Raw genomic sequence first — 27,589 nt, forward strand, 5'->3', positions numbered from 1 at the left:
CTCTTCAGTGAAGGGGTTACTGGGCACTGGAACAGGCTGCAGAGGGAGGGGGTTGAGTCACTGACCGTGGATGTGTTTAAAAGACGGGTGGATGATGTGCTCAGGAATATGGGTTAGCAGAGGATGGGTATGGCTGGACTCGATGGTCGCAAAGGTCTTTCCTGACCTGGTGATTCTGTGTTTCAGTGTGATGATGGGTCCCTTCAAACTCAGGAGATTCCGTGGTTCCATGATTCCGTGGTTCCATGATTCCATGGCTCCGTGGTTCCATGGTTCCAGGATTCCACGATTCCATGATTCCATGGCTCCGTGGTTCCATGGTTCCATGATTCCATGGTTCCATGGTTCCAGGATTCCACGATTCCATGATTCCATGGTTCTGTGTTTCCATGGTTCCGTGGTTCCATGGTTCCATGATTCCATGATTCCGTGGTTCCGTGGTTGCATGATTCCATGGTTCCAGGATTCCATGGTTCCATGATTCCAAGATTCCATGGTTCCATGATTCCATGGTTCCATGTTTCCATGTTTCCAGGATTCCACGGTTCCATGATTCCATGATCCCGTGGTTCCATGACTCCATGATCCCGTGGCTCTGGGGTTCTGGGGTTCCATGGTTCCATGATCCCATGGCTCCAGGATCCCAGGATTCCAGGATTCCGTGGTTCTGTGACTCCATGACTCCCTGGTTCCATGATTCCGTGATTCCATGGCTCTGTGGTTCCGTGGCTGCCTGTTTCCAGGGTTCCATGACTCCGCGGTTCCAGGAGCGCCCACATTGACTTCCCTCCTCCCAGCTCTCCCTTAGCAACGCCGCCACGCTCCCGTTGCTGGGGCTGCGCGCTTCCGCCCTAGTTTGACCCTCTCGGCTCCCCGTCCCCAGCGCGGCGGTCCCGCCCACTCTCCTCCTCCACAGCCAACCGGACTCCGCTGGCCGGCCGAGCCCGGAGGGCGTTCGGGGGCGTTTCGGGGTGACGTCTCTCGCCGCGGCCGCGCCCGGGCCAATGGGAGGCCGCCCTGCGCAGCCCCCGCGCATGCGCGCCGGGAGCGGCGCGTCCTGCCCGTGCGCGCGTGCTGCCGGCGGCGTCATGTCGTGGCTGTTCGGGCTGAACCGCGGCGCGGCCCCCGCGGGCGGCGGGGACGGGGCGCCGGGCGCGGCCGGTCTCAGCCTCCCGCCGGCACCGGGCGGCGGCGGCGGCGGCGCGGCGGGAGCGGGAGCGGGCGGCGGCGCCGGGGACCGTCAGCCGCCCAAGGACAAATGGAGCAACTTCGACCCCACGGGCCTGGAGCGGGCGGCGCGGGCGGCGCGGGAGCTGGACGCGTCCCGTGCGTGAGGCGCGGCGGGGCTGGCGGGGCTGGGGCTCCTGCGGGAGCTCCGCGCCGGAGCCCGGCGGCCCGCGGCCCCCCAGGGCGGGGCGTTGGCGGCCTCTGGGCGTCTGCTCCGGGGCTCGGGAAGGGAGGGGGCGGCGCTGGGGCACGGCCGGGCTGGGGGCGGCAGGTCAGGGCGTGCGCTGAGAGCTGCCGGCCGCAGGTGGTGGCTCCTGAGCCGTGTCCCTGCCGTCCGTCCCTGGCAGTGCCGGCTGTCGGTCCCTGGCAGTGCCGGCTGTCTGTCCATCTCCGGCAGTGCCGGCTGTCTGTCCCCGGCAGTGCCGGCTGTCTGCCCACCTCTGGCAGGCCCAGCTGCACGTCCCCGGCAGTCCCCGCTAGCTCCGGGTTGACTCGAACAAACCAGAGGGTTTTCTTACTTGGGCAGAGCCCTGTGCTGTTCGTAACTCCTTCCTGCTCTTGGTTTCAGGCCATGCAAAAGATGCCCTTAGCCTTGCCCAGATGCAAGAACAGACCTTGCAGCTGGAGCAGCAAACAAAGCTTAAGGTACGTTGAACAGCCAGCCTGCCCCGGGCAGCTGCCAGGGTTGGGGGTGGGGAGGAGGCTGTTTTCAGAGGGTGCTACGTTTTGCTTGTGGCTCTTCAGCAAATCATAGCTGTCTGCCTTAGAAAAGGTGGAGTGTAAGGGGAGTTGGTCTTTTCTGGGATGTGTTTCATGGCTTTGTTTGTACCTTGTGTGTCCTGAGTGGTTCTGTAAAGCCCAGAACATCACCATTGTTTCCAGGGAATGACAAGGGGGTTCTGCCCTGAGCTGTAACCTGTCATGTTTTCTGACTGTATTTTACCTTCCTCAGCAGTCAGCTCTGCAGGTACCCCCTGGATACAGCTTGGAGTACAGAGGGATTTCTTGGAGCAGTCACTAATGTCTCTGTAGGGTGAGGTGTTGGGCTCATTGGTGATGGCTGCCTGTATCTTAACAGGAATACGAAGCTGCCATAGAACAACTGAAGAACGAGCAGATACGGGTACAGGCGGAAGAGAGGAGAAAAACACTCAGTGAGGAAACAAAACAGCACCAAGCAGTAAGGAAACGAGGGGGAAGCCAAGCGGGGGGAGACCTTGTTTGTGTCCCTTATGGAGAAGGCAACAGTGCATGATGTGCCCCTTTTAAGGGGTGGGGGAAAGGGGGCTGTGGGCAGGGAACGGTGTGAGGCGACACACAGACTGAGCCTGTCTTCTCTGGCTGTACAGTGTTGAGCTTGATCTGTGGTTACACGCAGCTCTGTTGTCTTGGACTTTTGGCACTAAATTCTTGAGCTTCCAAAGGGACTGGTAGTAGCAGTTACTCTTACTGTGTGTTCTTTGAAGTCTTCTTAGAGGACCTTTGTGGGCAGTGCTGTCTGTGTAACAGCTGGTGTCTTTAAAAGAGCAAAGACTGCTGACCTGCCAAGTGTATGTGTTAGCCTGGATGATGAAACATCTCTGACATTGGATGGATTTCAGTCTGAAGCAGCCTGCACCCCTACTTCCTCCAACCTTGGTTGGTCAGACAGGGAAAAAATACCTTAAGAGCAGAAGTGATGCAGGTGTGAGAGCTGCCAGAGCCAGTGTTGGTGCCTTCTGGTGTGTGTCAGTGTGAGCTGCTGAAGCAGCAGTAAAGCTGAAATCAGGGAAGTGTGAGCTGCGTTTTATGCTGATAGCTCACACGTGGTGACTCTTTGCTTTGAGAGCACAGGAAATCAGGGGGTTGGTCAACTCTGACTGTCTTGGGTAGATAGCTAAAGCTGCTTGTTTGGCACGTGTTGCTTTGGATCCCACCAGAGTTTGGACTTTGCACAGGGCGGGCTCAGGAAGCAGGCTTCACAATCACCTGCTCTGTTCCTGAGTTACCTCTGGGACTCTGGTGGCTCACAGGCTGTCAGCTGAAGTCAGAGTGACCTGGATTGTGATCTCCTTCTGAAGCACTGTGCTGTGCAGTCATCAAGGAGATAACTCACAAGCTGTTCTGCTGCCTGTGCGTTCCCTGACAGGCAGCAGTGCCAGTCCTGTTGCTTGCAACCACCACTCTGGGTAATGTCTTCTAGAACATGAAAACCCTGCTTTTCCCAGTAAGACTCTTTTTCTGGGCCAAAGAACACTTGATCTTTATTTTTATATCTGTGATACCTTAAAATGAAGTCAGGCTGTACAGATTTCTCAGCACATGGGAGTTTCTGGTGCTGGCTGAGGATATTTTGTTCCAAACTCTGACCTGTTTGTATTCAAACCCAGAATTATTTTTTGATTTATGTGGTGTGTTTGTGGGGTTTTTTTCCCAAACCTCATCCCCCTCAGGACTAGGTTCTCTCTCTTAAATGTCCAGTCTTTGTATACTGAATATTCCTCTTTGTGTTTCAAGCGTGCCCAGTACCAGGACAAGTTGGCAAGGCAGCGCTACGATGAACAGATGCGGCAGCAGGTATGGTAGCTTCCCTCTCTGACCCAGCTGGGGACTGTGTCGTAGCTTTCTTAGGTCAAAGTGGTGGTCTGGAGCTGTGCCCTGTCCTGCTGGCCAGGGGGCTGACACTTGCTTTCATCTGTATTATGTGCAGGCAAATCAAAGGTGAGGAATTGGGACAAAGCAGCCAGGAGAGTGGGATCAACAGCATGAATCTGGGAGATGTGGAGGGGAAGAATGCACTTCAACCTAAGCACTAGCTTCTTGAAAACATGTGTAGGACTTACAGAAATCCCGACTCAACAGGGTTCTTACAACTTTAATGCATTTTCTGTTGTCTCTGCCTGTAGCAACTCGTTAATGAAGAGAATCTGAGGAAGCAGGAGGAGTCTGTACAGAAGCAGGAAGCCATGAGACGTGGTAAGCCAGGAATTTTTCTTTAGCTAGCAAAAGAGTGGGTGGGCAGATGAGTTCTCTGTGCTGATCTTTGGCTCCTCATCCATATTGGTTGATGCTGCATTAGTGCTCTCTGTTAATGCCATACTGGCAAGTAATGAATGAATCCTACTGGTGCTAAAACTACCAAGTGTTTCCAAGATTAATTGGAGAAGTGGCTGCACTCCTAAACATCTGCCCTGTGGTACTTGGATTTCCCAGGGAACTGTCAGCATCTGATCTAACAGCTGAATTTCTGATTTTACACTGGGACAATCTAAAATAGAGTCAGTTTTGGGGAGGGAAGAGAAACAAAACAGCTCTTGGGAGGAGTGGTTGAATCTGTGTCACTGTGACTCCTTTTGCTGTTTCCTGTGGACAATACAAGCAGAGAGATGATGTTTTGGTTTGAAACTTGCTTTGCTGCTTTTTGTTGTGTGGAATTGGCAGAATCAGTTGAGTTTGTGGAGCTTGAGTGAGTCTGGGCAACCTGTGCATGACAAACAGGGCTGGAGGCTGGCTTGGGCTGCAGAGGCTGGCTGCAATGCTGCCTGCTCCTGGCTGCCATCTAGTGTGCTCTGTGCAGGGATCTTTGCAGGAAGTAGTGTAGCCACTGTGTGATAAAGCTCAGTGGTGAAACCCTGTAGGAGAGGGTGATCTTATTCCTGTAGTATCCACCTACTCAGAGGCACGAAGATACTCATGCCCAAGCAGGCTGTCCAGCACTCTGGTGTCGAGATGGGCATCAGTGACCAGGTAGCTGGGTGGTCCAGTCAGTTCTTGCAGTGACACTGGAGATGAAAGGTGCTGGCTGTGAAGTCCTCATCTCCTGGGTTGCTCGTAGGTTTCTCATTCATTCTCCATTCGCATCAGTCTTGATGTGTCTGTCACAATCCTGTGTGTCTGAAGTAAGCTTCAAAACCCTGTTTGGGACTGTGTTTTACTGGCAACTCAGCTCTGCTTCTCTTCTGTACCAGCAGCGTGTGTCACACTGGGTACTTACTTGTGCAGGGTTGTCCTTCATTGTCTGTAGTGTGCCACCCTTCCCCTCTGAGGTGATGTTGAAGAGCAGTGCCTAGCACTGTGGGGTTTCCTTCCTTTATTGTGTATCTCCTGTCTGACTAAAGTTTGCCCTCATCAGTTTTTCTGGTACTCAACTTCCAGAACTGAGGGGTGATTATTGCCTTGCACTGCGTCATCTGGAGCAGGGCAACCGTTTGGGGTGCAATCCCTCTCTGAGCACAGAGGGGAAACTCCCTGGCTGCTTCTGTAACCCTGTACTCTGGCTGCCTTTGGGGGGAGGCTGTTAGCATCTGGAAGGCAAGATGAACCCATGCATCTCTCTCACCTCTCTGCTACCTGTGATTAAGCCGGGCCAAAAGATTGTCCCCTACTCTTTGTTTTGTTCTTTCAAGCCACTGTGGAGCGAGAGATGGAGCTGAGGCACAAGAACGAGATGCTGCGTGTGGAGGCCGAGGCGCGAGCCCGCGCCAAGGCCGAGCGGGAGAACGCGGACATCATTCGGGAGCAGATCCGCTTGAAGGCGGCCGAGCACCGCCAGACCGTGCTGGAGTCCCTCAAGTACGTGTGAGCCAGGAGGCCATGGGGTTGCCGTGCTGTTTCTGCACAGCCCTGACGTGTAGGACTGTGCTGTGCTCCTCCAAGGGACAGGAGGAGTTCGTGTGTCGGCTCTTCTGCTCGGAACAACAGGAACTGGGCTGACGAGAAACCTCCTCCCCTGGTCTCGCCCCATCGTGATCTGAGCCAATCCAAAGGGACTGGTCACAGATCTGTGAATTTTATATGGTTTCTCTAACAGATTGCTTCAAGCCTTCTTCACTGAGATTGAAATTCAAGGACTCTGAAAGCCCTCAGAGTTCTTTCAGTTTCTGAACAGATGCCCCAGAGGCATCAGGTTGTCTCCAGGGGGGTGGACTGTGAGATTTGTGATTTGGTACAGTCAGGTCCTTTGAGATTTTGAATTTAAAAAGCTTTAGGATTAAATGCCTTTTGTGACAGTTCAGCACCAATAATGTATTAAAGAAATTGATATTATCTTAATGCCAAAAGCTTTCCTGGGTTTAATCCTGGATCAGGTGAAGACATCAGGGGATTGTAAATGTATTTGTCATGTTTGTTCATGTTTTGGTTCCCCAGCAACCCCTCAGTTAGCCTTGGCTGGTTCTGAAGATCATTATATAGCATAAAGTTACCTTGTAACTTGTTTCACTTTAGTCTTTGGAATCCCTTTCTCTTCTCCTGAGTGCCTTGATGTTTGCTTACCACAGGACAGCCGGGATGCTCTTTGGGGAAGGATTCCGTGCCTTCGTAACAGACTGGGATAAAGTTACAGCCACGGTAGGATCGTGACACCTATCAGTACCTTCCAGAAGAATCTGTCTGTGAATGTGTGTTAGCTCCTTGCTCTGATACAGTTACAAACTGTACACCGTGCTGGGAATTGGATGCTTCGATTTTCAGTGCATTATGAAACTTCTAGTGCTGCTGTTACGGGACCTCTGCCAGTGGTGGGCTCTGGGAACAGAGAGCTAGTCCCCATTTTCCCCATCCTCAGTTCTTTTTCTATGTTCACAGTTAACCTGCCAACTAAAATGTCTTTTTAGAATATTAGGGAGTATCTTGGAGATGTGTAACCCTTGCAGTAAAGTTTCTGGCAACACTTCCCCCCTGAAAACAGTAGGAGAGATGCATCACAAAAGTGTAGTTTGTTTAAATTATAATATTAAGATGCATGATTGTAAGATCACAGAGAAATCTTTTGTTGTTCCCCTTTTGCCTGTGCTCTGTTACTGAGCTGCAGCTTCTTCCCACTGAGTTAGCTGCCAAGAACTTGCCTCCTGCTGTCATCGTGGGTAATTAGCACTGTCAGCCCTCTGTGATCAGAGTCTGAGGGTACCAGTTTCTTCTATAAAGGAGCCCTCCTGGTCTCTGGAACTTCAACACCTTGCAGGACAAGGTCTAAACTCACTTTGCTGCTTATCTCTCAGCTTTAAATCTAATTTTGATGTAGCCTTAGAGAGCCCTTGGAGAACTGTTACGTGTGCTAAGTTGATTAAAAGCTGGACCAGCATCTTTTCCCAGGACAAAAGAGCATGGCAGTGGCTTTTTATGGACATAAAGTTGTTTCTCAATGTACTGCCTACACCAAAACATTGCCCTGAAGATGTATTTTTAGCAGCATGGCTTGTTAAAAACAGACATTTTGCTTTGTCAGTCACCACCATCTGCTCCACCCTCTGGTTTTAGCCACACAGGCTGATACAAAAGGCACTTAGCTTGAGTGTGCTGGGGAGAGCAAGAGATGCTTTTAGGGGATCCTTTTGTCATCTGTGGGCTGTACCTGGAATGCCTGCAGTATTCAAGCCTCTTGCAGATTGGTGCTTGGTGCTTTTAGCTGCTTTATTATCTTGACCCAGATACTGGTTGTCTGCATTATGGTCATTTTTGCTCCTGATGAGCTCTTGTCCTGTGAATTTGGGGCATTTAACTTAAAAAAGATCATATATTTTTGGAGATGAGATAACACAGCTGGAACATGTATTTTCTGTTGCTTTGAAAAATGACTGTAAGGTAAGAATTAGCTGGTTATTTTAGGGTTACTCTAAATTGGCCCTGGATTTTCAGCCTGCCCCTTCCTACTGTAAGGGCTGCTCTTCTCCTACCTACATGCAACCCAAAGGTTATGTTTAAAAGTTTTTGGGGGGTGGTGTTGGGTTTTTTTGGTGGAATTAGCTTTGTTTATCACTCAGAGATTCATTCCTTTGTTAAGTATTTCATGTTACACAGCTAAGCACAATAATCAGACTGATTCCTAGAATTAGGTGGTTCTGTGAATGTGAACACTGTTCCTGTTTAGATCCAAAGCTGTCAGTCTGAAGGCTGTAGTTCTCTGTGTATTGTAACACCAACATCAGCAAAGTCCAGAAGTCTGAGATCCTTACCTCTGCCTGGATGGATCTGATATACCAACCTTGCTGAAGCAGATGGTGTAAGAGTGTGTGAGACTGTTTGTCACAGCACCTTGTATTTAGAGGGAGGCTGCCAAAAAGGTGGAGAGTCTTTTGTGATTGAAAACCCCTGTAAACTGACATGAATCAAGTGTGGGGATGGTCTCATCCTTTGCATCTCAGAACTCGTGGTTCTGAGCCATTCATGTTTCCAGCCAAAGCAAAGGTGATGTCCTGCATTTAAGCAGAGAGAAACTGAACAAATGGTGTCTCATGGTTTACTGAACAATGCCATCCTTGTCCTTGAGGCTTTTGACCTCGCTCTGTACTTGCAATAGAAGCCTGCTTGCTTTAAAAGCAGCCACTTGCTCTTTTACCTCTGCCATGAGTTACTGGCATCGAGCTGTAAGCTGAACACAACTGATGAGCTGCTCTCAGAACTGTGTGGAACAGTTGGCCTCTTCCCAAACACCTCTGTTGGAAAGTACCCCCCCTTGTTCCCTTGCAGGTGAATAGGACTTTTGGCAGATCAACTGACTCACTTGCACACGTAGGAGCAGGTGGAACTGGAGGCTGATCTTGTGTGCTTTGTTTTGTGAAACTTTTGCAGAAGTTATGGGTGCTGTCAGTCTGCAGATTAAGGAACCAGTTGTATACATGTAAAGACTTCTGTGAAGTCTTGCCTTCAAATCCTGTCCTGAAATGTTATTCTTGGCAACCTCCTGGAGTGTCTTTGGCATTGTCAGCACAGCTCATCTGTTCTGACTGCTAGCTATGGTGGGAAGAGCTGCCTGTGGGGCTCTTGGTTTCATATCAGCCAGCACAGTGCTGAACCAGGCAGCACCCATAGACCACAGAGGAGTCTGGAGTGTCTCTGCTTAACTGTCAAACTGATGGGAACGTCTTGTGTTCTGCAGTCCCTGAATGGACAGTGTCTAACAAGTGGTGGTAATTCCTGGGGTGTTTTAGCTCTGAAGCTCCACTTGAGGACCTGTTTTGCTGTTGGGTCTGGCATGACTGCTCGTTTTCAGCAGGTGTACCCCAGACAATCTTCCCCTCCTGCCCCATTGTGTACTGCCTTGGTGGCTTTGTCTTGGCACCTTTAGTTCAGCATACACGCTCTTGTGCAGCGAGGAGCAGTCTGGCAGACAGCACCTAGCTGTGGGCTTATTCTTAACCCCCTGCACAGAATACCTGAAAAAGATCCCCAACAAACCATGCCACTTTCCCAGTGCACTTCTGTTGATAATACTGGAAGAAAGCTTCAGTGTTTTGGGAGATCCTGTGCTGTGTGTACTGTGCTTCATAGCAAAGCCTGGTGGTTCTTGTGTTAATGCATACTCTGCTCAGAGAAAGGTCTGAAAAGCCACGTGCATTTTGAGCAGAGAGTGCATGCTTCTGGATACATGACTGACATGCATTCCCTTTGCTTCCTCTGCCTTTCACACTGCAAGAGCCCAGAACAGGCTGTGAATAGAGAGTGTGAGAGCTTGACTGTCTGAACAGGGATAAAGCAGCACCCAAACACAACCCCCCCTTGGTCAGCGTTTGTCCTGAATCTTAATTCCCCACCACAGGGCATGCCACACACAATAGCACTGCTTTGCCAAGTGTTTTTCCTAATCCTCCCCTCTTCCCTTTGCAGGTGGCAGGCTTAACCCTGTTGGCAGTGGGCGTTTACTCTGCCAGGAATGCCACAGCAGTCGCGGGGCGATACGTAGAGGCGCGTTTGGGCAAACCCTCCCTGGTGAGGGAGACCTCTCGCATTACTGTGCTGGAGGCACTGAAGCATCCTCTCAAGGTAAAGTTCAGCTTTGGGTTTGTCTTGCACTCAGACATGAGATGCAAAACTCCTCTTGCAGCTTTTGTGTCTGGCAAGGAGTTCTCTCCATGGGCCTCTGAATAAAGGTACTAGTAAGAGATAGCATAGGTGGGCTGATTTTACAACCTTTGGTCCAGGAGAGTTGTCAGAACTGTGGTTGATTTCTACATCTCAGTGATTGAATTTGTCCTCTCTAGGTTGGTAAGCGTCTTACCAGCAAGGCTCAGGATGCCCTTGAAGGAGTTGTTCTCAGTGTGAGTACTCTGTTTTGCTGTCTTGGTCTGTGAAGGGTGAATTTGGAATCTAAATAAGAACTGTTTCCTTACATGCACTTCAAAAGCTACATTTCCAATAATTCTGGAGTCATAGCACCCTTGGGGCACTGAGACTATAAATAAGCTCCTGTGTGCAGTGTGCCATGCATTAAATACTCTGGTAACCTTTCTTTCTCTGTATAAAGCAGTGGGAAGTCTTAGTTCAGTCCTTGCTCTGCTCCAGTTTTTCTGTAGCCACCATATAAATATATGGAGTTCCTCTTGTCTCATCTGTTAAGGATTTACTTGAACCTAGATCTTTTTGTAGGCCAAAAAGCTGGAGCAGTGTAGATGTTTTCCTACCTTGTGAATGGTTCTTAAGTTCTGTACGTTTGCTTCTGAATTGGATTCCTGGATATTAGGCAAATTTAAGTGCTTCTTGAGGCTGCTGAGAGAAAATACTGCTGCAGAAATAGCTTTCTGCCAGTACCTCTGCACGTGGAGAGGTAAGTGTGAACATGCCATGGTCTAGTGTTGGACCTTGTAGGGCTGGACAGATGGTTGGACTAGATGATCTTGAAGGTCTTTTCCAACTGAAACCATTCTATGATACTTCAATGATTCTGTGACTGTTTATGACTTGATACTGCAGAGAGCTGCTTGTGTGTTGACATATCCCTCCCAGTCCATCCAGTAGGAAGTGGGTGCTTGGGTGTGAGCAGTTACTGCACTGCTTCCCACACAGCTACTGCTTCTTGTAAAAGAATAGTAGGCAAGTGGAGAGAACTTTGAGTAAACCCTGACCATGAAGGGGAATCACCCTGGTCTGAAGTACTAAGCAGCTGAAGTTAGGGCTTAGAAGCTTGAAACTCAGAGTGCTGCCTACTTGCTGGGACTGATCTGTGAAGCTGATAGATACAAGTCCCTTGGTATTTTCTGTTTCTTAAGTTTAACCCTTTTCTTGCAGCCACAGTTAGAAGCACGTGTGAGAGACATTGCCATAGCAACAAGAAATACAAAAAAGAACAAAAGTCTGTACAGGAATATTCTCATGTATGGTCCCCCTGGCACTGGAAAGACACTCTTTGCCAAGGTAAAACTCTGCCAGGGTTCTGACACCCTCTGTCAGGGTCTAAACACCCTCTGTAGTCTAAAGTCTGTTGCTGTAGTATTGCATAAACTTTGTGTTCTTGTGTGTCTGGTGGGGAGGCAGGGAAGGACATCCAGCCTGCTTTGACTCTAAATTAGTGCAGTCACTTGGATTCTAGTGCTGAGCGTAGGCAGAAGAGCCCTTCCATCTGGGAAAGGTTCCTGGTGACTGGGACTTGTGAAATCACAACACCAGCCTGCCATCTCATTCCCACCTCTCTTCATTTTGTGCACTTATCAAAATAGGGTCTTTCCTGCTGTCACTTACTAATCCCAGAGCAGGAAAGAGATAGGTAGGGTTTCATGGGGAGTGTGCTACCAGGATGGATTTTGTGGGCATCTTTCATTCCTGTTCAGATCAGTGCTGAAAGCTGCCCCAGAGTGACTAAAGAAGCATCCTCTCCTCTAAGAGCATACTTAACCCTCTGCAAATCATCATGCTGATAAAACTAAGCTATTTTGACTTCTCACCTTGTCTTCTCTGGACTTGCAAGGGAAGAGAGTGCTGAACTCACTCCTCTGCTTCCTTCCAGAAACTAGCTGTGCACTCGGGCATGGACTATGCCATCATGACGGGTGGCGATGTTGCCCCCATGGGGCGGGAAGGAGTTACTGCCATGCATAAACTCTTCGACTGGGCCAACACCAGCAGGAGAGGGTAAGTGGAGGTTCCTCTGAGTCCTGAATCTGGTTTCCTGCTTAAAGAAACCTGCCACAGTGACGCAGTCCAGACTCCTGATCCCTGTACTTACTGAATGGGTCTTGCACAGGTGAGGAGATGCTGACCAGGCAAACCATCTAAAGTTTTCCTAGAATGGATGATTTCTCCTTAGAAATACTGGAAAGGCTAAAAGCTTTTGCTTTTCTGCTCCCTCAAACCCTTCCCATTTAATGCACATTTTCCAGCTCACTCACAGGTTGACTCTTCACTGATCTCACTGGGCAGGTGGAGAGATACTGCTCCCTTCAAGGCTGGGACACATGCCTTTCAGAGTGATTAGTTTTTTGACAACAGTTAGAGGACTCTACTAGGGTGCAACTAGGAGATTACACACTAAATATTATATTCATTGTTGCAGTCACTCCTATTTTAAACTATGGTACTGTTTGGATCTGGCTTCTAGTTCATTCCTGAGTGTCAAGCAGAAGCAGCATATTAAAGAACTAGAAGAGGCTGAGGGGGCACAGTCTGAAGGCATTGATGTTAGACAGGTGTAAAAGTCACAAACTGCTGTGCTCTTTCAGTCACCTATAAAAGCAAACTGTAATCCTCAGAAAAGCATTCCTGTTGGTGTTACATGGCAGCTCCCTGGGTTTGTATGAGTATGTAGGTAATTTGTTCACACTAGTGTAAATGGATTTTTGCAGTCTAGAGGTGGCTGAGACGTTGCTTGTCCAGCCAGGGTATTAAAATTCAATAGAGGACTTGCAGTAGGTGTCAGTTTGGGGTTTTTGTACTGATTTGATTGCAAGTCTTCTGTAAATGTGGCTAACCAGTGATTTATGTGTTCTCAGATTGCTTTAGATGGACATTATCTTGCAGTGTCTGTTTTAATCCTTGTTGCATTCATCATCTAAATGTTTCTATTTCCCCTTTTAAAAAACCCTCCAACACAAAAACCTGCAGAATAAATGACCAAAGGATTTAAACTCTCTAAGAGGAGCTATAGAGGGAAAAGTATAAGGATTTAAGTGAGCTTTGAGAAGGAAGCTGGAAGGATACTCTGACTGGAGGAAGACTGCTGGGTGTTTCCACTAAAGAATTCCCTTTCACAGTGCTGCCCAGGTCTGAGTTTATTCTTCATCCTGATTAAAACCTTCTGTGCATTTGAGCTTCACACACTTCAGAGAGCCATCTTAAGTCTTGATCCAATCTTACATGTCTCCATACAGATCAAGATTCTGACCTCCAGTAACACTGAAGTATTTAGGCAGATTTTACTCTGGACTTCCAACAACATTAGCTGTTAGCACTGTGTTGCTGGAAACTGTTATGATAGAAGACACTTCTCTGCAGAGACCATAGCTCAGAGTGTTTTCAGAAAAAAAACTGGAGTTGAGTAAAAGATGTTGATAGGCCCTGAAATGCCTTGAAAGAAAGCTGGTTGAGAAGCTGGGCAAGAAGGTAACACAAGCTGTGACAGCTTTATGAGCATCGTGGTTGTGTTATTGATAAACATCTCTGTATGCTTTGTCTCAGGGGAAGAGCTCTCCCCTTGGGTTATAAGTGAATTTATTTTTGTGAATTATTCATTGATGTTAAGTCACTTCTCCACAGGTAGCAAAGCCATTCTGTTCTTGCTAGTGTGGTTTGGAAAGGAAAAACCCTACAAAGTAACAAAGTGCAGGGGAGGCCTCTGGCTTCAGGTTTTCAGAATGCTGCAAGGTTAAAATGGCAGGAAGATGCTGTTGTCCTCAAGATTCTCATGTATCTGCCTTGTACCCTTGTGCACGTTTCTCTACACAGGAGAGATCTGGAGTCAGATTTATGGCCTAAGCTGTCTCCAGCTTTCTTTGCATATACTTGGCCCACCCCAGCAGCGATGGAAGTGCTGCTGGAGCTTACCTTAGAAATGAGTTTGTGTGTGTAGTCCTTTGGGTTTACACCTGCTCACAGTTAGGGGTGCCTGGTAGTGGGACAGGAGAGTCCTTGAGCTGTTTGAGCCTTGCTTACCTGTCTCCTGTTACTGTGTAGTGCTTTCCTTTTACAGCCTCTTGCTCTTCGTGGATGAAGCGGATGCGTTTCTGAGGAAGAGGGCAACAGTGAGTACTTCATTGTCTGTTACCTGTGTGCTGCAGCCAGCCAGCCAGCAGCCACCTTGTTTAACCTGGTTAGCTAGCTTCAACAGGCAGAAGATTAAAGCTGGCAGGTGCCTCACCCCTCACCTGAGTGATGCAGGGACAAGGACTTGGTGTCTTGCAGCAGGATGGAAAGAGCATCTCAAGACTGACTTGAGAACTCCTCCTGCAAACGATGGGTGACAGCATCTTTGTGGAGGGTTTGCAGGTGACTGGGCAATAGGAAAGAAAGAGACAGATTTTGAAAAAGAGAGAAGGTTGTTTACCCTGCAGGGTGTGGGTTTTGTCCCATCAGATACTAATCTTGGGAGGTTTTCCTAACAGAACTGCATTTCAGTATGTTAACGATGCTTTTTAATGTGTAACCTGTTTTCTGGGCATATAAATTGACCCTTTTCCCCAAAGTATTCCAGTGCTTTGGATTCTGCTGTAATGCAAATACTTGACAATGACAGAACTAAATTTGTCACTGATGCTTCTTAAAGCTCTGAGCTGTCTTAGGTCCCCAAGCAGTTGACCTTCCTTTGCATTTCATCTTTGCAGGAGAAAATCAGTGAAGATCTCAGAGCAACTTTAAATGCATTCCTGCACAGAACAGGGCAGCACAGCAACAAGTAAGTGTCCAGTTTCAGCCTTTACAGCAGTTGAAAGTCTGTAAAGGGTCTGTTGTGTGCAAATCATAGCTGGAACTGTCTGGTCTCTGCTACTAAGGACCTGAAAAAAGTCTGCATAGAATATCCCCCTTTGAGTTTATATGCTGAATGTAGCTTGCTCCTCATTTATCTTTCCCTGGGACCTGGAAATTGGAACTCAGAAGGGCTGTACACAGGGCAGAGATCAGTGCTTGTCAAAAGGGGCTGTGTTTGGCTCACCTTAGCAAATGTGCAAAAGGGATCTTGAACTGCCTTTCAGGACAGCACTTCCCCTGCATATGGTATGTTCCCTTTCAGATGTCCTCAACACTGTGTGTGGCTCCCTTCCAGCACTGTAGGGAGATTCTTTCCTGAAACAGGGGGGTGGTATGTGAACATCTTGATTGTCTTAATGAGTACGTTCTCTTTCTTGATCAGTTACTGTTGTTTAAACAGGAACAGTATTTGGCCCATGAGTATCAGTATCACAGATGAGAATGCAGGGCTGATACTGGCTGCATGCTTCATAATCTCTTCAAAAATGCTTTGCCTGCTGCCTGTTTGAGCTGCTGTTCCTCTCTGGTGCTTTGGTGGCCTCTTTCCTTGCTGTGCATGTGTGCAGCAGGAGTGGATTTGAAACTTGGAGGCAGAGGAGTTTAAATCTGACCTCGTTTCTCTTGCACGAGCTGCCTGCTCAGGGTGTGTGTGAGCACCATTGCACAGACAGGAATCCCAGGGCAGTTTCCTTTGTGGCTGCTGATTTGCTGAACACAGATGATGGCAGGGCTGAGCTGCCAGGGGGGTGTGTGTGTGAATGCTCATTGCCAATCCAGTGGTGCTCACTGCGTCACGGTAGCGTCCTGCAGAGCACTGCTGAGTTTAACAAGAGCCATCTCCTGGCTGCCACCGTAGCAAGAGGTGACCTTCCCTCCACTTCTTTCAAATAATCTTTGATTATTTCTTTTCATGTATGTGTAGAAACTTTGCTTGTTAAACTTCACTTCCAAGGTGAAAACTGTTGTTGTTCTGAGCTCCTCAGTGATCTCTAGAAACGTATTTTGCCCTGTACCTGCAAAGATGATAAAGATGTTTAGGTGGAACTGCAGAACTCTTAAGAACAATAGTGAGTATGTTTTAGCTTTAGATAGTTCCCTCTTTGTCCAGGAAATGGCCCTTCTCTGACTTGTAATGACTAATGGCTGTGTATCTAGTGGTTATGGCTGTGACCCGATTTAGAATTGCACTGCAAGGCAGTGGCTGGCAGGGGGTGGTAAGGGGCTGGTTCTTTCCCCTGCTGTTCAGCTGCCTTAGCAGAGCTCTGGGCATGCTTGTGTGGTGATGGTGGTGGGTGCTGTGTCTCCACTCTGAACAGTTCAGCCCTTGTTTTGTCAGATGCTGAATTTAAACCTTAATTTAACCTGTGAGCCATTCCAGGACACTGAACCTGTCCTCATCATTTGTTCACTGCTCTTGGCTTCTACACTGTCCAGTATCCATAGAGGAGAGTTCACCTGAACAAGCCTAATAGTGTGTGCAAATCTAGCTGCTCTGGTGAGACCCTGAGGACTACTGTCACCTCACCAGTGACTTTTCACCAACATACATAAGCATTAAGTGTTGTGAGTTGCTGGGTTAAGCTTCCCAGAGAACTTTGTTCATCTTCTTGCTGATTGTGCCTGCACCTCTTGCTCATTTGTATCGTTTTCACAGCAGAAATGGGCAGGGCCTGGATATGAGGCTGTGTGTCAAGCCTTTATCCAAGCTGTGTTTCTGCAGGGATTTGGGGGAACCCTTGCTGGTAGAAAAGGGACAGTTTCGTGCCTGTGTGGCTCTAAAGTTGGCAAAATTGTCTTCAGAGATGACAGCAAAGAACACAGCCCCCTGTAGACTGGGATTTGAATAGACTGTGAGAGCATGAGTATTCCCAGAGCTGTGGTTAAAGCCCCTTTCAGATTAGAATGCACTGTTGAGCTGGTAACATCAGTTAAAGCAGAATTGGCATGGGGAGGAAGTGTCACTACCAATCAAAAGAAAGGGCTTCTGGCTTCAAAGTGGAGGGGGAGAGTCAAGACCTGGAAGCTGACATACCTGTACCATCCCCTTATTCCCATGGGATGAGTCGCTCGGTGCTCTGCGCCTCTGAGCTGGCTGAGGATCAGTGGTGCTGTTGGCTTGCAGTTTGGCTCCCATTCTTCCCTTCAGAGCAGGACTGAGCCCCCTTGTGATTCTAGGGTGCACTTAGCACCTTGAAGTCAGTTCCCAAACTGGGATTTAAACTGGAGATACCTACTTGCTGGAGAACATCTCTCCATGTTGTGCAGCCTTGTTCAGGGTTTCAGATCTAGAGGTCCCTGGGAGGCTGCACTCCTAAACGTGATGTGCCTAACTTGAGGGAGCTTGTGGGTAAAGTGATGCAGGGACAGACTGGGGAGGGCTGAGCACAGAGTTACATGTATTTCAGTTCTAGATTGCTGAAACTGCAGCTGCCTTTCAGTATGTCCCTTGAGATGCTGTTCCTACGGAATCTTCAGACGTGTCAGATGATGAAACCTCTTTGATATTGGCCCTGGCAGTTCCCCATGTTCAGCCTGGTTCATTGGTTTTTATTTGTATGGAGTTTTCAGTCTTTCCTCTGTTTTTTTTCCATGTACTTCCAGGTTTATGCTTGTTTTAGCAAGCAACCAGCCCGAGCAGTTCGACTGGGCGATCAATGACCGGATAGACGAAATGGTGAACTTCCACCTGCCCCAGCTGGAGGAGCGCGAGCGCCTGGTCAGAATGTACTTTGACAGGCATGTCCTGAAGCCAGCCACAGAGGGCAAGCAGTGAGTGTCCATGCACAGCTCTCCCACCCTGGAGGATTCTCTTCCTTGTATTGTTTTTCTTCATCTCCTTTTCTGTGTGTTCTGTCACACTGTCTATTAAACCACTTTAAACCAGTAGCAGAGATAAGGGTTGGGGAGATCCCTCCTGTTGTGGGATGAGGTGCCATCCTAGGAATTCATGCCGTGGTTTCTTGTGCCCTTAAAATTTAGGAGACCAGGTTCTGCACCAGAGGCAATAATTCAAGTAGGAACGCTGTTGGAACCCCTCATATCCAAGCACTTGTCTTTGATTCAAGAGACAAATCAGACCAAGTGCCTGGTTTCCTTGTGTGCTGTGCAGTCTTGCACTTTGGTATTAATCCAGGTATGCACATTTCTTTGTGCCACAAAATGGGGCTTTCTGGGCCCAGGAGAACAGCTCTTGTACTTAGTCTGGGTCTTTCTACAGATTGATCCGAGCTGGTCTCTGATTTCACTAAGTGTTGCTCTTCACAAAGCCTTCCTGTGACTCCCTCACCCTCCTGTCCTGTCCTGTGACTGACGTGTCCTGACATCTAAACTAACCCTTGGTTTCCTCTCTGCAGACGGTTGAAGCTGGCCCAGTTTGACTATGGGAAGAAGTGCTCAGAGATTGCCAGGCTGACAGAGGGCATGTCTGGCAGAGAGATCTCTCAGCTTGCTGTGGCATGGCAGGTAAGTAGGGCTTTAAGCACCAGGCTTGGTTTGCTTTCCCTTCCTGGAAGGTTTGAGTGTTTGATGGTGGAGTCTCAGATCTTGTCTGGCTTTGGATGTTTCCCTCTGTCCATATGGTAGCACTGGAACACTGCAGGCTCAAGGGTGGGCACAGACTGTCAGCATAATTCCTCATCACATAAATAGGAACAGTTTTTATAACTGTAAGGAAGCAAGTGACATCTGAATGGGTTTGGGAAATCGTGCTGGCCAATACTTGTGTTCCAGCCCAACAAGCCATGGAGAGGAGATGCCTGATGAAGTGATGTGTGGGTATGACAGTGTAGGGACACTGAAACTGGAAAAGGCAGCTGGAAAGACGAGGTACTGCTCCTTGCACAGGGGCGATGGCCTCTTCAGGTACAGAAAGTACTTATCCCTTCTAATCTGTTTAGCTGCAGTAGTCATGAGCTGAGGTCCAAAGCAGCCATTGGAGTGCTCTTAGTCCTTATTTTCCTTTGTATGTTTAACATGCAGCTGGATAATTTTATGATGTGAATTCTGTATCATGGAAGCACACAGCAAAACGTGTGCTGCCACCTGAAAATGTATATAGAGCTTTATTTGGTTTTCATTTCTTTCTGTTCTCTAACTGCCTGAAAACAAACCAGATCACTGTTGTTACCAGCTCAGTCAAGAAGCTTAGTGAGATGCTTGACAAGTATTTGAGGATCAGAGAGAACTAGTGTGTATTGATGGATTTTTAGGTGGGTTGCCATGCTGTCCAATTAGGATTTATTCAAACACTATTCTGGAGAGCTGACAGCTTGAAGGAAAGACCAGAATCTTGGCCCATTCTGCCTTCTGCAGTAGATCGTGTCTTCATTTTTTTCAAGCCCAGCTGTGCTTTTTGTGGGCTTCTGCTTTGAAACAAGGGGTGTTTGTCTTAAACTGAGTGATGGTGATGTGGGAGAGAAAGCAGACCACTAATTGTCATAAAATGTCTCTCTCTTTGATTTAGAAGAGCCCCCCCTTACCTGTGTATGTGACAGGTTTTGCTGCCAGGCATTTCCTGTAATAAGAAGGTGTGATAAATGATTCTCACTTTTCATCAGCTTTGCTTTTTATCACCCCTTATTTCCTAGCATGTTGCTCCCCAGGAATGACCTCAGCTTTTATCATTTATCCTTTAAGTGATCTTGAAGGAAAGGAAAGGTGAAGGTGACTAATTCCTTACTGTGTTGCCCTGATTGCTTCTTAAAATGAACCTCAGAGCAGCAGAACCATTAACAGGGTCCTGTGTAAATCTGCAGCAGGAGGTTATGTTCCCCTCTGCTGCCAGAAAGTAGGCAAAGGCAGAGAGATGCAGAAGAGGGTGGGCACAAAGAGGTGAATTGCTTTGATGTAGAAGCTTCAAGACGCTTCATCTGTGTCAGACTCGAAGTTGGTGGTGTTCTGGAACAGGGATTCATCTCTTGGCCCTTGTTGATCAAGAAAGGGTCAGTGTTAAAATAGCACAGGCTTAGCAGGTGTGTGAAGGCATCCCAGAGAGGTTGGGTTTTGTGCTGAAGGCTCAGGAGCTGCCTGCCAGAGCTGCTGGTGATCCGAAGTGCTGCCTTGGGTTCCTTTTCAGTCCCTGGGTGAAGGAATTTGGAGCTGTAAGTGACTAAAGCTCGTTAAGCCTTTGGTTTTGCCTATGTAAATATTATGGGTATGGCACTTCAGTAGCTGTGGCTAAAAGCCTCTGTAAGCAGGAGTGTTAAGTGCTCTTAACCCACGCTGATCTCCTGAACGGTGTGGGTATTGTGGGGCCTGGGTCAGTGCTAACAGGGAGCTCATTATCAGGGGGCTTTGTAGCTGAGAACAGTGCTGTCTCCTAGCAGGGAAGGGTTATGGCTGTGGTTTGACAGGCAGGTCTGGCAGAGGTAGCCCTGCCTCGTGCCTGCCTTGCTGCCATCCTTTCCACTGTGCTCCATGGCCTGGCTGGCTGTGCCCTGAACTGGGTCAGGGTGCTGATCTGAACTAGAAATAGCTGGGCAGGGCTGGTTAGCTGCATAGCTACACTGCTGCCCTGGCACATCAGGGCTGGGATCAGGTTGGGCAGGGGCTCTGAACCAGCAGAACTGGCTCACAGTGTCTGCCAGGCTTTCCCTGGCTGAGTGCTGCAGCTGTAAGGTGGCTCTGTGCTGCAGACAGGACTGTTTAGCTCTTGAGCTCTTGGCCTGTTAAACTCCTGCGTGACTAACTTCGTGGTTCAAGATGCTGCATGCCAAAGATCACTGATGTGGGCAATAACTTGATGCCAGCAGCACCTCTGAGTTTTGAGAACTGGTACATAGTGCTACACTGATCCCAGACTGGTCTGGGTTGGGAGGGACCCCAAGGATCACAGAACTCCAACCCCCTGCCACAGGCAGGGACACCAACCTCCAGGCCTGGAGCTACACAAGGTTGCTCAGGGCCCCATCCAGGCTGGCCTTGGATGTGGGGAGCTCTAAGGAAGCTGCAGAAGGATTTCAGCACTTAGGGAGCCTCTTCTGTGACTAGTTAAGGTGAATGTCTGGACTTCCCACTCAGCTCCCTGCTTGCAGTTGCTTTCCCCCTCCACCTGAAGCATTATGTCAAGTTAACACAGGCAGGAGGAGTTTCAGATAATGTTCAAGTTGAGAAGATGAAGGGCAGGAAGAGCCAAGAGAAGGGTGGAACAAGGTACCTCTCCTAACAGTTCTGCTTCTTGACCTTAGGGAGCTGGTGAACACCAGATGTTGAGCCCCATGCTCTTTAGAAGCCCTCAAAGGAGACTTGAAACAACTATGGCTTGAGATGTTTAAGCTTCCAGTGCTTTTCTAGATAGGCTCATCACAACAGCTGCTGAAATACAGTGTGCTTGAGGCCTTTGGTTAATAAATAAATAAAATTGACTGTTCTTGGGAAAATTACAGCACAGAGCCTGAGTGAGAGCTGCTGGTTGTGAGTGCTGGGGTACAGACCTGGGTGGGAGCGGTTTTGTTTGCCTTTTGTTTTCAGCTCTTTTGTGTTGTGTCTTTATGTGACTTGGAACTGATCCACATTTCACCTCCAGCTTTGTATACATCTCTTTCTTAATTAGTTTATTCCTCCAGCAGTCATTTGCAGCGTTGCTGTCTGCACCCATTGTACCTCTGCAGACAAGTCTTGGAATAAAACCTCAACCAGTGTCTGGACAGCAAAGATGAATGCCAAGGAAGCAGGATGGCAGGCTTAATCTGTGGTGAAGTGTTACTCTGTCTGTCCTGCTACCTCAGGCTGCCTGAAACCTTGTTGTTTGCAATTCTAGTCCTAACCTCAGTGTGCTGAAACCTAATCACATCACCCACGAAGCACAGGTAGCACAGGGGAGGCAGGGAGGAGTGTGTGTTGCTGCTGTTTGGGTTCCTAGATGTGCAGAAGCCCTGGAGGAAACAGGGAGAATGCACAGGCTTGATGGAGTTGAGATGTTGGGATCCTTATCAGCTCCATTTCACTTGCATGGGGCCATCTCTCATGGCCAGAACTGAACCTGAGGTGGTTTGGGGGAAAGTGAACTTGTGAAGTAGTAGGAGGAGAAGACATGATCGCTGTCAGCTCACAGCACATGGCCCCTCTGCTGCCCCATAGCTGCAGAGTTGTTTCCCATGAAGATGTCTCTTGAGTCCTCTAATACTGCTTTTACCAAGAACATCTCAGTTAAGCTTGAAGCCTGAGCAATAGCTGCAGCTCTCACAGGCTTAATTCCACTGGAGGCTGGGTTGGAAATGGACTGTGTGTCCCTTCCATGAAGTTGGAATTGGCTGTTGCTTCAGTCTGTGTCTGGACTCGATGATCCCTTGAGGTCCCCTCCAGCCCCCACAGTTCTGTGACTGCCCTGAATTCACCAGGAGGGCACAGGGAGTCACCTCCAGCACTGGGACCAATGTGCCTGGCTGGCATGGTGAACAGCCTGCACACTAGAAATCCATTTTAATCTCTCTGCAGAAGACTGAGAATTCCCTTTTGTCCTTGTGCTCTTCCACTCCCCATATTTAATCCTTTACAAATACAGACACATTTACATGTGCAGAAATTCCCTTCAGCTCTGTTTATAGCAAACAATGCAGACCTTCCAGCACCTGCACTTAACCCCACTGATGTGCTTTAGATAAAATGTCATAAACAAGCAACCTTCCACTATTCCAAGCTGTAACCTCTGGTTTTGGCAACACCAAAAGCGTTCCTGGGAGTTTTATGTCTGGGTGTTAATGATAGAGGTGATCTTCCTGCCATTTCCCTGCCTTTTGTGCCACTGACATCAATGCCTTTTTGCTCCCTGAACCTTGTTTATATTTAAAAATTGATAGTAATAATCAAAAATCAGCTGCCTGGTCAGGTTATGGGGAGAATTTAATGTTTCTATAATGGTCTGAGCTGAAGGACGTAAGCAAGCAAGCAGGGAGGGGGGGGATGGTTTGGGGTTGGTTTCTTTCTTGGAGCAGGCTGTTTTCATTAGAGATGTGATTCAAAGGGTACAGATTTGTCTGCCCAGGCTAAAATAAACCATGGCTCTTGGCTGAAGTGAAAGATTAGGTCATCCAGGCTGGGACTGGTCATCTGGGCTCCATTCCTCTGCTTCACCCCCCAGGTACTTTGTTTTTCCAGGTAATTTCATGGCTGGATTTGAGTTTATCAAACAGGAATAGTTGTGATGGAGAAAATGGGTTAAAAATCTGTCCAGGCAGAAGGCAGAGGTATGAATATAAATGAAGCACAGTGCCATTTGTGTGTGTGTGTGTGCAAGCTACTCCCAGAAGGGACAGCTGCTTCTCCCATTTGCTTTCTTGACAGCCAGGGCCTGAGGCTTTCTATAAATAGAAAGTCATTGAGAAAATCAACAGAGCATGAACTGCACAGCTTCCCAGGAGTTTCCACAGCTGAATGTATGGGCTGTGCAGCGGTGGGGAGGAGGGGAGGCAGGGAAGGCATCGTCTCTCTGCTGTGGAGGAATATAACCTGCATCCCAGGAAAGCGCTGACTCCCGTTCGAAGCCACTGAATGCTCCTGGCTGTGGAGCTGTTGCTGCCTCCTTTTAGGTTCAAGTGCCCAGTTGTGGCCTGGAAAATAAAATGAAAGAATAGAAAATGATAAAAAGATAAAAGAATGGAAAATAATAAAGATGAAATAATAGAAAAGTATAAAAAAATAGAATGATAAAAAATAATATAAAGTAAAATGGTGGGGTGGTTGTGGGGATGAGTCAGAGGAGGCTTCAGCTGGGCAGAGCCTTCCCACCCTGCTCCTCTTCAGCAGTGAGAGCAGGCAGGTTGTGTTGTGATGGGTTAGGAGTCCTTGGGGCAGCAGCCAGGCTGGGGAACACGGTGCTGGGCTGGGTGGAGGTGGGGAGTGGCTGCCTGGTGTGCAGGATGCCTCCTGCTCTGCACACAGGACAGCTGCCTTGGCACGTGTGCCTTCTCTGTTTGCAGGCCTGTTTCTCTGTGCCCCTTGCCTGTGGCCAGTGTGTACTCCTAACTTCAGGTGTTACCATTAGCCTGACTCCTGGCTCCTGCCTTAAGGAAGGATTATGGGGAAGGTTTGTGCTGGGCAGATGTTTTGCTGCTGCTTCTGGTACAAACCAGCACCTGCCAGCTCTGTGGCTACACAAGTGGCTTGTGGAGTGAGTCCCTTGTGATCTAAGCAGCTCCCCACAAAGGGCTGTGCAGAAGGAGCTGGGGAGAGACTGGAGGAGGCTGAAAACCAGCTTGGATAACCTTGTGCTCATTTCTTGAAGTAACAGTTCTCCTCAGTGAGGTGGCAGTGATGTGATAGGTGTCACCTGCTGTCCTGGGCTAGACAGTGCTGTGACAGTACTGACCAGTGAGTGGCTTCCCTGGGCTCTGTCTTCTGTCCCCATCATTGGATGGTGGCTCCAGAGAATAGTGAAACTGTCATTTCTTTGTGGTGCATTTGCAGTAGGTGTTGTTGCTGGTCTAATTGTTTTGCACCATTAATGACTGATGGAGGCTGTGCCTAACACCTTCACAGCGAGCTTCAGCCTGTCGTGAAAGCCACAGCTGGCATTCCTACCAGGGATCTCAGGGAATGCTCTGGAGGCAGAAGGGTTGGTGGGTGACAGCCCACAGTGTGACAGCTCTGTGGAAGGAGAGAGATGTGGCCAAAGTTTGGGGTGATTTGGGACAGGCAGCACGGATGTGAGAAGCTGGAGAGGGTCCCACCCTGATGAGTGACTGAGTCCTGCCCTGATGTTCCTCCCTGGTGTCCTTCAAGCTCCCTGGCTCCCATAGCTGTTAAGGCACCACAGCACTGAGGATGTACTGCATAGAGAGGAACCAGAATTAGAAATCTGTAGCTTGGAGTTGCTTTGTTACCTTGGAGATGGGTACAGCTACCAGCGTAAGCATCCTTCCCTTCCTCGGAGGCTCTGGCTGCTTGTGTTGTCACTGCAGGGTCCAGCAGTGGAGTCCCAGCTGTCCCATGCCTCTGGACAAAACTGACAGTCCTTTTGGGACTGTCAATGGGGTGCAGTCCTGTCTCCCTGAAGCCACCACTGGAAATACTGTGGGCTGTTCAGCAAGGATGGCAGTAAGTTGTGAACCTTCCTGCAAGGTCATCAGACTCACACTGCCTGTTGAGGTAGCAACAGGACCAAGTGTTAATTTACCAGACAGAATTGGAGAGGTGGGAGCTGGGGTATGAGGGGAGGGAGATGAGGGCAGGTCCTACAGGCTGATGAGCGGGGGTGGGAGCTGACACAGCCCCCAGGTGATGCAGGGGAGATTCCCAGCTGAAAGCAACATCAGTGCACACCAGACCTCGTTTGAGAGGTGCCCATGCTCACCCTAGCACTGATGTTAGCTCCCCTGTGAGTTTAAAATGCTTTGTGTTGTCTTGGATGGAGTGATTCACCATATGCACCCATTACTCTGTACCTTACTGGCTTCTTACCTGCAGCACTTTTAAAGCAGGAGAGGAAGTTTGAGCAAGCCAAGCGTGCCTGCAGCCTGACCACGCTGGCACTGCAGCATCCTGAGCCAGGGGCCTTGTCTCTGCCCAGTGCAAAGAGCCTGCCTCCCAGGAAATCCAGGGGCAGGTAGGCCAAGGTGCTTGTCAGTAGCTCAGAGGCAGAGGTGCCAGTGTAGCTGTGAATGTTCCTCTGTGCTCGGGCAGTTGATGCAGCTGCACCGAGGAAGAGCCTTCTGATGGCAATACACCAGCTTGCTGTGACACAGAACCAGGTGGGATGTTGTGCTGGGTAGTGTGGGGACAAACCTGCTTGGAGAAGGAAACAGGAGAGAGGGACCAGTCTCAGATCTCCTCTGTCCCTAGGAATGGCATCACTAACTCCTGCTGCTTCTGCCTTTGCCTCTCCAGGCTGCAGCTTACGCCTCAGAGGACGGTGTTCTCACAGAGGCCATGATCGACGCCCGGGTGGCTGATGCTGTGCAGCAGCACAAGCAGAAGATGGAGTGGCTGAAGACAGAGGGTGCAGAAGCAAGCAGAGGGGCTGACAGAAACCCGCTCCTGCCTTTCCCCAAAGGAACACCGGTGTGAGAAGGCTGCAGGCATCAGAGCAGCATGTGGAGGGGGTGGGCATGGCCCCACGCTGGGAGGGTCTGTGGGCAGATGTGTGGCGGAGTCATGTGCTGAGAATAACGTGTCCGTTGGTGCAGGGGAGAGGTACTGCCTCACCCTGCCCTTGATTTCATGTTTTTAGAGTGCACCAGAAACAAGATGGTTTAAATAAGGCAGAAGCAAGCGTATTAAAGGATGCCCTTGCTGGAACACCACTGGCAGTGTTAGTCTGTGTGGCCTGTCCTGCTAGAGATGCCCCAACTCCAGATCCTGCTCAGGTATTTGATGCTGTTCTGGGGTGGGATCCCCAGGCCTGTGCAAGCTGGCTGCTCCCACATGTTTCAGCTGGCAGGGCTGAAGCTCCAGCAGAGTGATTTCTCCTCTCTTTCCCCAGAGCCTGCCCATGCCATACCTCCTCACGTCCCTGCGTGGCATCACTCCTTGCTCTCTCCTCACCACCCTTTCACAGCCTCTCTGCTCAGGGGGGTGTTTGCTGTGGTTCACAGCTGCACCTGCTGAAATTGGGGCCCATGCTGGGTAGGAGTTAGGGCTGTGGGGTGGGTTGGCTGATAAGCCCTGGCCTTTCTTTGTGATGTGGCTACACCTGCTGGTGTCCCGCTGCTGACTTGTCTTCTCTGTGAGTCTCCTGGAGTTTGGCTGTAGATCCAGGCTGCAGGATGCACTGCAAGGGACTAAGACCTCTGGAGCATGACTCCTTGCATGCCTGGGAGCTTTCATTCCCCTCCAGTGTAGCAGTGTAAAATAGCTGGATGTGCTTCCTGGATCACAAGCAGGTTGTGTGAATTGCAGTGGAGTCTCAAACACTGCTCAGGGTCCTAGGTGGCCCTGCAGATGCTGCTGAGGAAACTGCTGCTTCCTGGGGTCTGATCTAGTGATACAGCTCACACTGCTTTGCTTTCTGCAGCCAGGGACTTGCTGCTGCAGCTACTCTGACAGCAGCCATAGGGTTTTGTTTTCCCTCACAGTACCTCAGCTGCCCTTTTAAGGAGGTGAGCAGGCCAGGCTCAGGCAGTCTGTCTGGGGTATTGCTGTCCAGCAAGGGCTGGAGAGATGTGAGTGGGGCTTGTTGGCTGCTGTTGTCAAGCTGCTCTTACTACATGAGTCTCCTGCTGCATCTGCGGAGCGATTGAGACGTGTGCTGCTGCCAAGCCACGAGCACCAGCCTGTCTCAGTCAGGTGATGTTGGGGCTGTGCGTGTGTGTGTAAGAGACAGGTCAGAAAATTGGGTTGTGGGGTTTTTGTTGTGGTTTTTCTCTGAGTTTGAACTGGGTTTGAACTCTCTGCTCTGCTCCAAGTCCCGTTCTGCAACTACACTATGCAAGCACATTTGTCTGACCTAAATCTGTGTCCTTGAGTACCTTGCTGAGATGTTCTCCTCCAACAGGAACTGACAGGAGTCTCTGCTTTGTCCATTTGGCTGTTGTTGTTACTGAGCTTTGGGAGATGTGCTCTGGTGAGAGCCTGTGAGCATAGCAGGGCTGGTCACCAGGGTCCTTGGAGCAGGCAGCTTTGTGGGACACTGGGAAAGAAAGGGTTCTGTAGTTGTCCTTTTAGCTCACTAGTTTGCTAGAGGATTAGCTCTTCCAGGCTTTCCCCTTTCTGAGACTTCACTACAGTTACCTGTTAAGCACCATGAGGTGGGAGCTCTGCTGCCACCCCCTTGCTAACG

At 49.2% G+C, this 27,589-nt stretch overlaps 1 protein-coding gene across 2 annotated transcripts; it reads left to right on the forward strand.

The window, feature by feature from the left end:
• Positions 1 to 1,213: 1,213 nt before the first annotated feature.
• ATAD3A (ATPase family AAA domain containing 3A) lies at positions 1,214 to 26,114 on the forward strand. Of its 2 annotated transcripts, none has more exons than XM_084274656.1 (16): positions 1,214 to 1,326; positions 1,796 to 1,872; positions 2,306 to 2,407; positions 3,724 to 3,783; positions 4,113 to 4,182; positions 5,613 to 5,778; positions 6,486 to 6,555; positions 9,811 to 9,966; positions 10,185 to 10,241; positions 11,209 to 11,334; positions 11,924 to 12,048; positions 14,102 to 14,153; positions 14,733 to 14,803; positions 17,479 to 17,646; positions 18,231 to 18,339; positions 25,699 to 26,114. In XM_084274656.1, the coding sequence occupies exons 2-16, from the start codon at positions 1,828 to 1,830 to the stop codon at positions 25,876 to 25,878; spliced, it is 1,557 nt and encodes a 518-aa protein (XP_084130782.1). In that variant the 5' UTR covers positions 1,214 to 1,326; positions 1,796 to 1,827; the 3' UTR covers positions 25,879 to 26,114. The 2 variants fall into 2 exon arrangements, with proteins under 2 accessions (XP_084130782.1, XP_084130783.1); XM_084274657.1 differs by lacking the exon at positions 25,699 to 26,114 and adding an exon at positions 21,063 to 21,184 and having other exon boundaries at positions 1,228 to 1,326.
• Positions 26,115 to 27,589: the final 1,475 nt, after the last annotated feature.

The sequence above is a fragment of the Gallinula chloropus genome (assembly GCF_964237585.1).
Source record: "Gallinula chloropus genome assembly, chromosome: 23".
Taxonomy (NCBI): Eukaryota; Metazoa; Chordata; class Aves; order Gruiformes; family Rallidae; genus Gallinula; species Gallinula chloropus.

Bases quoted from the DNA above. Each gene is read 5' to 3' on its own strand.
- ATAD3A (XM_084274656.1), top strand. From the start codon at position 1,828: ATGCAAGAACAGACCTTGCAGCTGGAGCAGCAAACAAAGCTTAAG. The intron at 1,873-2,305 runs GTACGTTGAACA...GTATCTTAACAG, and splicing joins AGCAGCAAACAAAGCTTAAG to GAATACGAAGCTGCCATAGA. The intron at 11,335-11,923 runs GTAAAACTCTGC...GCTTCCTTCCAG, and splicing joins GAAAGACACTCTTTGCCAAG to AAACTAGCTGTGCACTCGGG.